General features: G+C 46.6%; 1 protein-coding gene across 2 annotated transcripts in view; it reads left to right on the top strand.

Moving 5' to 3' along the window:
• The first annotated feature begins 410 nt into the window (after nt 1-410).
• Nucleotides 411-11,098, top strand: part of NTNG2 (netrin G2) — an 86,945-nt gene continuing 76,257 nt past the window's right edge. For both annotated transcript variants that reach the window (XM_019510708.1, XM_019510709.1), the window contains exon 1: nt 411-1,020. In XM_019510708.1, the coding sequence (XP_019366253.1) occupies nt 808-1,020 (213 nt within the window). In that variant the 5' untranslated portion in view covers nt 411-807. The remainder of the gene's footprint in view (nt 1,021-11,098) is intronic.

Genomic DNA, 11,098 nt, shown 5'->3' on the forward strand with positions numbered 1-11,098 from the left:
CTATTGTCAATAAAGCAACCACAGAACAGACTTTTCAGACGGCTTGCTCAATTTACTCCTAGTCTGTGTGGTCAGAGAGGTTTTCCTTCAACAGAAGGAAAGTTTAGCTCCAAAGAGGTTCACATTTCCAAGTTACCTAGACAGTAATGTTATAATATTTTCTAAATAAAGGTGGTTTGTTTTTGTTTTTTTTTCTTGGTTTTTTTATTTTTTGTTTTTTTTTTTTTTAAAGCCCTACATTATTTAAAGCACACCACCACTGAGGACACTTGAAAAAGCTACCCATTTGTAGCAGAGAAATGAGGTTAGGGAAAACTTGATCCTGACCTATCACATTAGCCTTTCTGATTTTTTTTTTTTTTTTTTTTTTTTTTTTTTTTTTTTTTTTTTTTTTTTTCCCCTCCCCTCCTATCAAATTTCATCACAGAATCAGAACTTGATAGGGTTATTGATTGAGTGGAGTCACCTCTAGATGTTTTCATGCTGATTTGGAAGATCTTTTATGCAAAGAAAATAAAATGAAGTTAAGGAAGACTTTTGCCAGCTGATCAGCTATTTTGGAAACTGCAAGTCTCCAAAGCAACTGACTTGCAAACTTGGCTTCCACCCCTGCGGACTTGAACGCAGCATCGCAGCATACAGAACTGGGCCGCTTGTTCTCATCTCCAGGACCTCCTTAAGCTACAGGATTTTTAGATGAGGAGTTTCCATGCTGATCCTGACAGCACCCCCTAATCCGGTAGCTGCCTCTCTCGGGACTGTAGGCATTTCCCTTGCCCAGGGACCCTGTCCTTGGTCTCAGCTGCCATGTTGCACCTGGTCGCTGTTCTGCTGCACTGTCTCCCACTGGCCATGGGACACTATGACATTTGCAAATCCTGGGTGACCACAGACAATGGACCCTCATGGGAGTTTTATGCTTGCCAGCCCAGGGCCATGCGAATGAAGGACTATGCAATAGTGAGAGTGGATCCAGCAGGAATCACTTGTGGTGACCCTCCTGAAAGATTCTGCACTCATGTAAGTAGCCTGCCTTACCTATCCTACGTGGCATATTGTGATGACCTCTGCCTTCTGTCCTCAGCCCCCATGTCTCCAAGTGCTGGCACATCTGCTAGAAGAATACCCAAGGTTAGGGTGGCACTGTTAGCTAATAGTTTGAACTGGAAATCGCTGCTTCTATCAGGTCTTCTCCTCTATGCTTCCTTGTCATTCCTGAGATCCTTCATGTTGGGGCCATCTCTGATGCTGACCTGTGTGGCTTTAGTGAGGTCATTTGACATCTCTGTGATCTCAGTTGTGCGGTCAGCAAGATGGGGAGAATTCTGCTTCTCCCCCGGGGGCGTTTGGCTGTTGTTTGCAAAATGCTTTCGAGACCTTTGCACGAGAAGTGCTATAGAAGTGCAAGGCGTTTAATAATCCCCACACTGTCATATCCTTTGCTGCAACATGTATTGTAAGCACTAATGGAGCACGACTGGAACCAGAAATGGAGCGCTCTCCTGTATGACAGTAAGGATAATGATACTCCCTTGATAAGAGGCTAACTCAGGGTCAGTTTAGGGTGTTGTGATAATTTGAAATGGGTTACATATTTCAACTCCACATACTCATTCTCAGAAAAGCTCAGGGCCGGAGTTGTGGATATCCACTGTTGGGACCGGATTTTTAGAAAACCTCAGCACTCTACGTGCACCCAGAAACTAAGCTCTTCTCAAATGTGCTGCTTACTCAGAGGAGTTCTTTTGAAACTCCAGCCCCAGTGCCTGTGTGGTCCAGCTGACTGCAGTGGCACAGGTGCAAACCTACTCTCGGAAGCCAAGCTTCATGAGTGGTGGGTGGATGATCTGCAAGTTTGGGCAAAGGTGATGAATACGGAGGAGGAATAAGTGTGGTCCGGCTACCACGGTGGCCGAGATGCCAGCGTCTTGCATCTGTTGGACAGTGAGCCATCCCCAAGAACGTAGCCCTTTCTTTCCCCTGTCCTCAGCATGGACAGGCACTCACTCTCTTGTATTTAAAAATCTTTAACATATTTTCTCTTAAATATTAATCATGTCCTTTCATTCACTGTGCCACAAAGCTCAGCAGGAGCATTTGATATATTATTTATGAAGCTTACTTTGTTTAAAAAGTTCAGAGGTCAAAATCTACAGCAAAACAATATGCCATAAACAATCCTTTTCTAAATACGCAGCATTAGAACCGAAATGTTGGTCAAAAAGGCAGTTCTTGGTTTTCAAGCTGAGTGACAAACTGAGGTCTGAAGAGGCTCCCATTATAGCGGCACTGAAAAGGCAGGTTTGTTTCTTAAACAGATTGTGTTGCCACTTAATTACATGGGGTGGGAAGTATTGCCTAGAGCCTGGGGCAAGGGGCCTGGAATGGGAACTCGTGCTTTGTGAACTTAGGCAAGTCATCTTAACTGTGCCTCAACTTCCCCATCTGGAAAATGGGCATAAGCAGGTAACAGTTTCTCTTGATTTGGGTGTCATATGGCCTTAGGGAGGTGACTTTTTCTCTCTTAGAGACCACTCTTGGCTTCCCCAAAATATGATGCCAGTCCCCATAGTGTTCACTGCATGCTTTCATTCGATACATTAGACATAATGGCCAAAGAGTTGGTAATTATTCCTTTTTAAATTAACATGCTTAAGGCTGGATTAACCTGCAGGTCCAGGAGAAAATAGTTTAACTATTGATAAGTCAATCTAGACGCACAGATTTCTATTCATCTGATTGGCTGCAGGAGAATTAAAAAGTGAACAGATTCCACCCATTTCAGCGGCAGACAGTTGGCTGCAAATGTGCTGGGGTTAATGTCGTGCCAGACTTCAGCATGGTCAGGGCTGGAGGAAACGAGTAACCGAAACGTAAAGACTTGTTACATCCCTCATTTCGGCCCATAAGGAGCCAGATTCTTTCTATTGTGTGCACCAGTCGTTCTTCCTGTGGCACGTGGTCGTTGTGTGTCTTAAGTGCTATACCCTAGTTGCTTGGATCTGAATATGAAAGCCAAGAATGGAAGCATGACATAAAATTCAAAATACTACATCTGACTGCGGAATAGCCATAGCAATAGATGTACGGGGGCTGCTTTGTCATTTTTTCATCTCTGAACTTGTATTGCAAAAAACAAAACCCACTCAGATATTCCCTGATGAAGAGGCCAATTTGGAACAGAAGTATTTAATTGCAAGTCATTTTCTAGATCATGGATCACATTTATTAAACCACAACCCAAGTGCCATTCCCCCCTTGTCTGCCCACTTGTTCCTCATTCTCCTAAACATGAGCATAGTCTAAAAATAAGGCATATAGGAGAAGAATGCATGTAACCCTCTTACAGCTGATAAACAAATATAAAAATTTAGAGGAAGAGAGGGCCAGCTCAGTTCGCGGTGGGGACGTGCCACAAGAGAAGCCTAGGACAGAATCTAGCTGGAGGATCTCTACTCCAGGCTACAAGGCCACCAAGGTGACTTTTCCTAGCCTCCGTCATGGAGAATAGCGGATGCTGTCTTAACCACAGAGCATCCCCTTGCGGTCAGCACTGAGAGGAGCCAACGTGAGTCAGTTCGATCACCATTTAGGTCTCACGGCTGGGGACCTATTAATACTCAGGGACAGGAGGAGAATCTGAAGTGGTGGTGTCAGCAAGGGATTGCCAGCCCTATATAAAGGAGATGATCAGCAAAATCCATGTCACTGCCCCAAGCCACGACGACCTCCAGGCCTAAGCCCCTGCAGTCTGGAGGTGAAGGCTCAGCCGCTCCCACGTATGGCACAACCGCTACTGCACAGCCAAGCTAACTTGTCTGGAGCTACGGCTGCGTTCTCTATGCTTTTGCTTTCCGCATTAATGGGTGCTGCAGTAGTTTCCCATTTTGCTGTCCTCTGTTTTCAGTTATGGGTGAGCAACAGGTGGACTCTCCTAAGACCATGGCTTTCTAAATGCAGTTAAATTTGATGGTGGCTGATACTACTCTTGCAGGGGGCTTCTGAGATGGCAGACTACCATGCACATGGCAAAAAGCATTCCCCATATCGGGTCCTCTCTGTTCAGATGCGCAGGGTGCTACTCAGACCAGAGGAATTAAAATCGAATGACACACAAACGCCATCAACACACAATTGGAAAAAGAAAGGGGGGAAGAAGGATAAAAACAGAATTATGAGCTCAGCACCTGGCATCATTTCCAGGGGGTGTGGGAGGGGAGTGCTACAAGAACTCATCTGAAGGTCCTAATCCTGTCAAATGACGAATGCTCTCCATCAGGCGCTGAACGCCCTGTTGGTGTCAAGGAGACGCTCAGCATCTCACAGGATCAGACTATCATCAGAACAGCTTGAAAATTTGGGATTGAAAGTTAAAAGGGAACAGATGTGTAACCAAGGAGCTCAGGGAAGGGTGACATTTCAAAAACTGGATGCAGGCTGCTGCGCAGGGGGCTTTTGAGGGCAAGTCCTGCTGCTCCCATGTCAGCCTCGAGTGTTTCCGTCCCACTTGAGTATTGAGCTCTTCCTCATCCATTCCAGCACAGTTCTTCATGGGCATGAAAATATTTTGCATCAGAATCTGTCATGCCCAGAGACACCCCCTGCACCTTGGGGTTGACCAGGTGAATCTGGGCTTTATTTTGCCAGGCCTGGAAATGACTACATTCCGGATTATTATTAACACGGTGCATAAGTTCCCAGTGCAGCTTATGCCAAGATGCATGTCCACCCCAGATGGGGTCGCATCATAAAGAGCTCCCAACCGGTTACAACAAATGCATTCTGACCATGTTCGACCAGAGGCCCTCCGGCAAGAAAGAGGCCACAGCAACCCCATGTCCAAAACTAATCTACATAATTATTTTGCTGCTGCTTAGTGCTACGGAGAACTGTCTCTGCGCCATAAAAGCCCTGTGGTATAAAAGCCTGTGCCATAAAAGCCCCTTCTCCCAGTGTGCGTTCACAGGGGCTCGGGTTCTGGTCCCCGTTCAGGTGGTGCTGTTTGTTGCTCTTAGCTCGCATGGATGGGTCAGAGGTGGTTTATTTTTACAGCATCAGCATTGTTTCAACAGTAAAACACAGCTTGTTGATTTTGGCATGAGTACGTGAAAGGTGTGTTGGGGGGGAGAGAATAGCATTCTTGATTGCTTACACCTCCAGCTAAATTTAACTCCCATTTTGAATGCCTCGTTAGCTTCTCTGAATGACTCCTGTTCTGTCTTCACAGCATTTGTTAATTGTTTGTTTATCGGTTTCCCAAGTTCCCTGTTTGTTTTAAAGTGGGGTTGTTCAGAAATAGCTTTCTAGCAACACACTTCAGATGCATTGAGAAGTCTCGTGGTGCGAGGGAGAAAGCCAGTGATGGGTTAACTGTTCGGGTAATCCTGATTTAAAAAAAAAAAAAACCACAACACTCAGGCATGGGCTAGGTAAGGACTGCACAGCTTGCTGGCTAGAGCTCAACAGGCTGACCCTGTTTTACGATCACTTTGTGGATGGGAGCCGAGGCTGGCAAACTGGTGAAATCTCAAGTGCAAGACTAATTGCAAGTCAGGTAAAAGTGAGAAACACCTTGAGGGGAAACCTGTAGATAAGTTTTCTGTCTTACAGAGTTCATTGCTACCCAATGATGACTTCATCCCTGGTTTGAGCAGAGGCCCGAGAGGCGGAGATCCTCATTTTTTTTAAGCTGCTTTCTCTAATTTGCAATACGACCTTGGGAACATCATTTGACCTCTTGGGGCCCAAGTTTACCAGCCAGGTCCCAGTCTACTGTCTTCCCCTACCACCAGGATGAAAACATGCAGTCAAGTAATATTTTATGAAGGTGATCCCACCCCCAGTGCTGTTGTAGACTGGAACTAACCCGATTTACCTACATCCCTGGGGTGCTGTATGGCTAAATTAATGTTTATAAAATGTTCCGATTCCTTGGAGGAAAGCAGCTGGAGAAGGGCAAACAGCAATGCTTATTATTCCTTTAAATCAAGGGCAAAGGAGTTTTCTAATGCACCGATTCCATCCATTGATGGCTTTGCTTCAAACATGGGAAGAAGTGGCTGGCTTGGGGTCACCAAATTAGATTCCTGCTCCTGCCTACTTCCATCACTACCACCAGTGAGCATGGCATTCACTGCCACATTTGAAATTAAGGTCGGAGACTTTTTGCCTGTACCCAGACCCCTTTATTTATGAAAGTTTTCCATCACTGGCTGCAAAGGCAACTTGGTGCTTTTTGAACCTAAGGGGTTATAGCCGGGTCCTACAGAGACCAAATGCTCAAAGGATCCAAGATGGTACAAGAGACATGCAGTATTAGCCTGAAATTAGAAGCTGCTGTGAAGACCGAGTCCACCCTTGCAAGTGTTAATTAAAACAGTTCAATAGTCTCTTTAAAGGCCCAATGTAGGATCTGCTTAAGAAGTTAATAGCCCCCTATCAAACATCTCCTCCCATTGTCAGGGGGATCCGACAACTACAGGATCACTGGATCTCCCCTTTCCTGCCCCACATCCCCCCTGTCTTGGAAGGAGATGGGGAAGAGAATGAATTATTTTAAAGAAAAGGCTTATTTTTCAAGCGGGGCTGCACTACTAATGGAAAGCCCTATAAACAAACAGTACTGCAAAAATTTATCTGGGAGCTACTGGGGACCGGTGTCAGGAGAGCTGGGTTTTATTACTGCCTGGCTGGGTAGCTGTGGGCAAATCCCTTCTTTTCTTTGCCTCAGTTTCCCAGTCTGTGAAATGGAAATAATGTCATTTCACAATGTGCGATATCTGTGGGTGAGAAATGCTAAGTGCAGGACATTATTTTTCATCATGTTTGCTTCTAAAGCCCCAAGGATACAATACAGAGTGCAGTCCTTCCTGTATTCGGTAGGCATTTTCTATAAAGATATGTATTCAAGATATGACTGTATATAATATGCCAGCATATTTCTGGGGGTGTCTGTAGTGCTTTGCATATCAAACTTGCCTGTGATCCACCATTAAAAAATGCTGCATCCATCTGAAATGAGCTTGGAGCAGGATTGCAGATCCCAAATCAAATGGGCCGTAGGCTCCAGGTTCTCAGAGGTGGGTTTTTATTAATCTGATCAATTTTAATGACAGTGACCCTTCTCATTTCTCTACCACCTTTTATCCAGGCACATCTCAAAGCACCTTATACCCACTGCCCCACTATAGTCCCCTGGCAGGGGGTTGGAGGGAGAGTGGATCTCCCCCATTTAAGAGCTGGATAAACTGATGTGTAGAGGAATTAAGGGGCTTGTCTGCAGTCACAAGGGGGGAGGCAGCAAGCAGGTCTCCCAACTGTACCTTTATCTGAAACCAGGGAGGTGGGTCCCTCATCTTATCCAGATCCTGATCCTAACTTCCCTCAAGGTTTAGAGGGGTTGCCTTGTGGTTAAGGCACTTCAAATCAAACTTGCAGAACTCTTGTTAAGGTTGAAATACTGGGGTCAGAAATTTAGGTTAATAGACTGGGGAAAGCTACAAGCAAAAGTTTATTGCTTTCTCACTTTAGGTTAGTGGTACATGGAGGAATACGCACAGACCTGGGCATGGGACAGTGTTTGGCACTGGATACCTTATCTGTGATTGTACTGCACTGCTTTTCTTTATTTACAGGGAACAAGCGGGAGGTCGTTGCTCTGGGGAACTGGTAGAGCCTAAGTTAGATTGCCCTAAACTGACAGCTCTTTTGATCCTCCCTCTGCAAAAAGATTCACTTTCTGGCACTGGACAACTTCTGCCTCAGTTTCTCCCAACAGAAATAAGTGCTAGACAGCATCTACAACTCCCTCGTTCCACTGGCCGTGCGGCCGCCCAGAGTTTCCCAACAGCAGCCCGGGCAGTACGCTGGTCTGTTGGTTTTAGAAGCACAGGGGCTCCAGCCGGGCCTGCAGGTCGAGGTGCATAGGCCCCGTGACAGCCCATCCAAGCACCTCTCATTCTGTCCTGCACAATGACAGTCAGTTTGTTGCACTGCTTTCTGCCTGTTGCCGAGGCCCAATTTATTAGTGGATGCCTATGGCCATTTTCACTGGAGGCACCAATAGATGTCCTGTTCCAGCCCACGTCAGCTTGGGGCACTGTCGAGCAGGGGACATAGGGAGGATTTTGGCTGTGACTTTCTGTAGGCTTCTGCACAGCCGACTCCTCCAGCTCCCACCCCAGGGGTGTCCAACCACCACAAGAAGGGCACAGAGCTGAAGCAAGAAACTTAAGGCCAGAGGGTCCCTCAGGTTCATTAATTCACTTCTGACCTAGTTTGTGGGCCCATTCGTGCATGTCCGAGAGCAACTCAGCAGTGTTCAAGTAACAGGGCCGGCATCACGGACTTGTCAGACTTATTATGCAAGTGGGGTTTTCAGTGACCTCCTTAGCCAGCAGTCTTTAGCCTGGTGATGTGAGCACCATCATACAGGCTCCTTTCAAATTAGCGTCTCTTCCTGAACACCGCTTTCCGCAGCCCCTGCGCGGTTTGGATTCATCGGGGATGTGTTCCCTGTTTATATTTAAGCAGGTCACTACAGTACACGTTTTCCTCTGCTGGGAACTGTCAAGTAGTCTCTGTTTCTCATGCCTGCCATCACTCATGCAGACAATCCAGTGTCAACTAGGAGAGTGAAATAGGTATTCATAGATGCTAGGGGCAGAAGGGACCTCAACAGATCATTGGTATCAGTATTGGTGCATCTTCCTGGAGTCGAGGCAAGCCAGTTGAAAGGGTGGTAGAACCGAGGCGGCAAATGGTAGTCAAAACTTTGTGAGCAGTAGCACTTTGGTCCATGGAGCTCAGAGCAGACAAGAGTCAGTATTACGCCCATTTTACAGAGGGGAATTGATCAAGAGTCTGTCTCCCTTGCATTTCCAAGATGTGACCATCAGCGGTGCTGCCAGAGCAGCCAAGGGTTCAGAGCCTTTGCTCTGCAAATAACTGTCCAAGATTAGGGCTAAGGACTTTGGTAGCTAGTCTGTCCCGAACTCCATGCTGCTGCAGCTGCATAGCTGGGCTAGCTAATGCCAGGCTAGCATGGGTCTCTCTGAACAGGCTGCCATCACCCTCCTCAACTGCAGTGGAGAGATACCCTTCGTGACCTGCTCAAGGAGAGGAGAGTAGCGCCGTCATGATGACATAGCAGTAAGCTTTAGCTTCAAGGTACTTTGAAAGGAAGCAAGGTCTGCTGAAGGGTACGCAGGAAAGAACAACAGAAGCTAGCAGTCCAAATCTCAGGCTGTGGTCTTGGCCACCCATTGAGTTCAAGATTTCCCCATCTAAAGTCTAGGCGCTGGAATTGCCCTCTCACAGTATGGTTGCAATGCCCAACAAATGTTTAGAAAGCATGTGGAAATCTTGTACGCAAAACCTTTAATGGTTACTGTGAACTTACTGCCCCAATTACTGCAAGTCTATCCTCCTGTTCCTTGAGAAGCAGTCTAACATTGCCTTGCACACAGATGAATATTAGCATTCAGGGTTTTTCCTACTCCTTGCATTGAAATGACTCTGCCAGAAAGTATGTATCAGGACTTTAAATGGGAGAAAGGCAAAAGGATCTGGAAGTTTTTTTCAGCTCCCAGCTGTAGGGGCAAGGTCTGGGTGCAGGGTAGAGAAAGGGCTACTTAAAACTTGACTTCAGAGCCTTTGCAAGGCTGGCTGGACTGAACCACAGGAAAGTAGCAATACACAGTGTTGGTTTTCCACCCATAGGCAATTTCTGGCATTGCCTCTTGATAATGATCCTCCCCATACAGAAAATAACCTGTATTTTCTCCACAGTGTTCTCCACCTGTGCATCTGTCAAGTTATTTCAATGCCTGCAAATACACAGATTTTGGCTGAAGCAAGTCTGCTTTTCATGGGATTCCCCTAATTCTGTGGGCAATCTGTTTTGTTGTGAAGCTTTCCGCGAGCCAATTCCAGACTCAGTCCTCTGGCTGCCAAACTGTTCGGGGAGAGGCAGGTGTGCAGAACACCCCTGGGTCACATTCCTCCCTGCCCCGCGTCCGATACCATGCAACATGGGTCCCAAACCACCCAGCCATTCTGCTCATTTTGCAGGCCCTTTGCACTCGCATCATACAAGGAGGTGCAAATTATTGTACAAGGCACAAGTTTACGGTAGTCTTTGATGCTGGGTAAATGAGTATCAAGCTGGAGTGCTTACACCCACAGCTCAGTCTCGGCACTTCGTAACTGCTTGTCCCTACCCATTTGCAGAAGTGTGGCTTTTGGAGAAGTGTGGCTCTGGATACACAGCTTACTACTCAGCTCCTCCTTCAACTTCCAACATACAGTGCGAGGTACTAGGGACAGTAGGTGAAGCAGCAACCCTTTCCATGCTGCCATGCCCACCCACCCCTTTTTGAGGAACAGGTGATGCTTAAGCAAGTTCTTTAGGTTTCTGTTCTCTAAAGGATAGGCAAAGCATGTTAACAGGTTAAAGGAAGACAGCTGTGTTAACTGGCTTGTGTCCCCTCCAGCTTCTTAATGCCCAGACCCAATCTGCCATGTGTCACTAGCCCTGTACGGCTAGTAGCTAAAGGCGGTTGTTTCGGGGAAGGTAGATCTCTATTCCAGCTCCTGCTGTGAAGTTCACAGTGACACTTCTCTGCAGTGTAGGGTAACTCCAAAGGCCAGTGCAGCCCTGCAGATTTGTGTCAATGCATTTCCCTTCCTGTATAGTTCTGCCAGCACATTTCTTATGCAAGACAGAGGAGTGGATTATGTGCTCAGGTGCCAGATACAGGATCTGGGCTACCAGGCCAGGGAAGGGAGTGGTGGTCACTCAGGTATCCATTACCTTGATCAGAGTCCAATTCTGCACAAGGCTTTCCCAGCGTGCATCCATGCCAGCCTTTTCAGGAACTCAACCGTTTTTCTCCTCACCTCCCCTGCCCCCTCCCACCCCTGCCCCCGTGTCCTGCCCTCCCCCATTCAAATTATCTAGGCCTTTTTTACATAATAAAATATTAATGAGAGCATAGCGAGTCTCTCTGCAAAGGCTGCATGTATTGAGCTTACGAGGCGCACAAGCTTTTAGAGAGTAGGACACTTTTCCTACTTCCTAAGCATTTTCTTAGGCCTG

The sequence above is a fragment of the Gavialis gangeticus genome, unplaced genomic scaffold (genome assembly GCF_001723915.1).
Source record: "Gavialis gangeticus isolate Ggan-Ray unplaced genomic scaffold, GavGan_comp1, whole genome shotgun sequence".
NCBI classification, from domain to species: domain Eukaryota; kingdom Metazoa; phylum Chordata; order Crocodylia; family Gavialidae; genus Gavialis; species Gavialis gangeticus.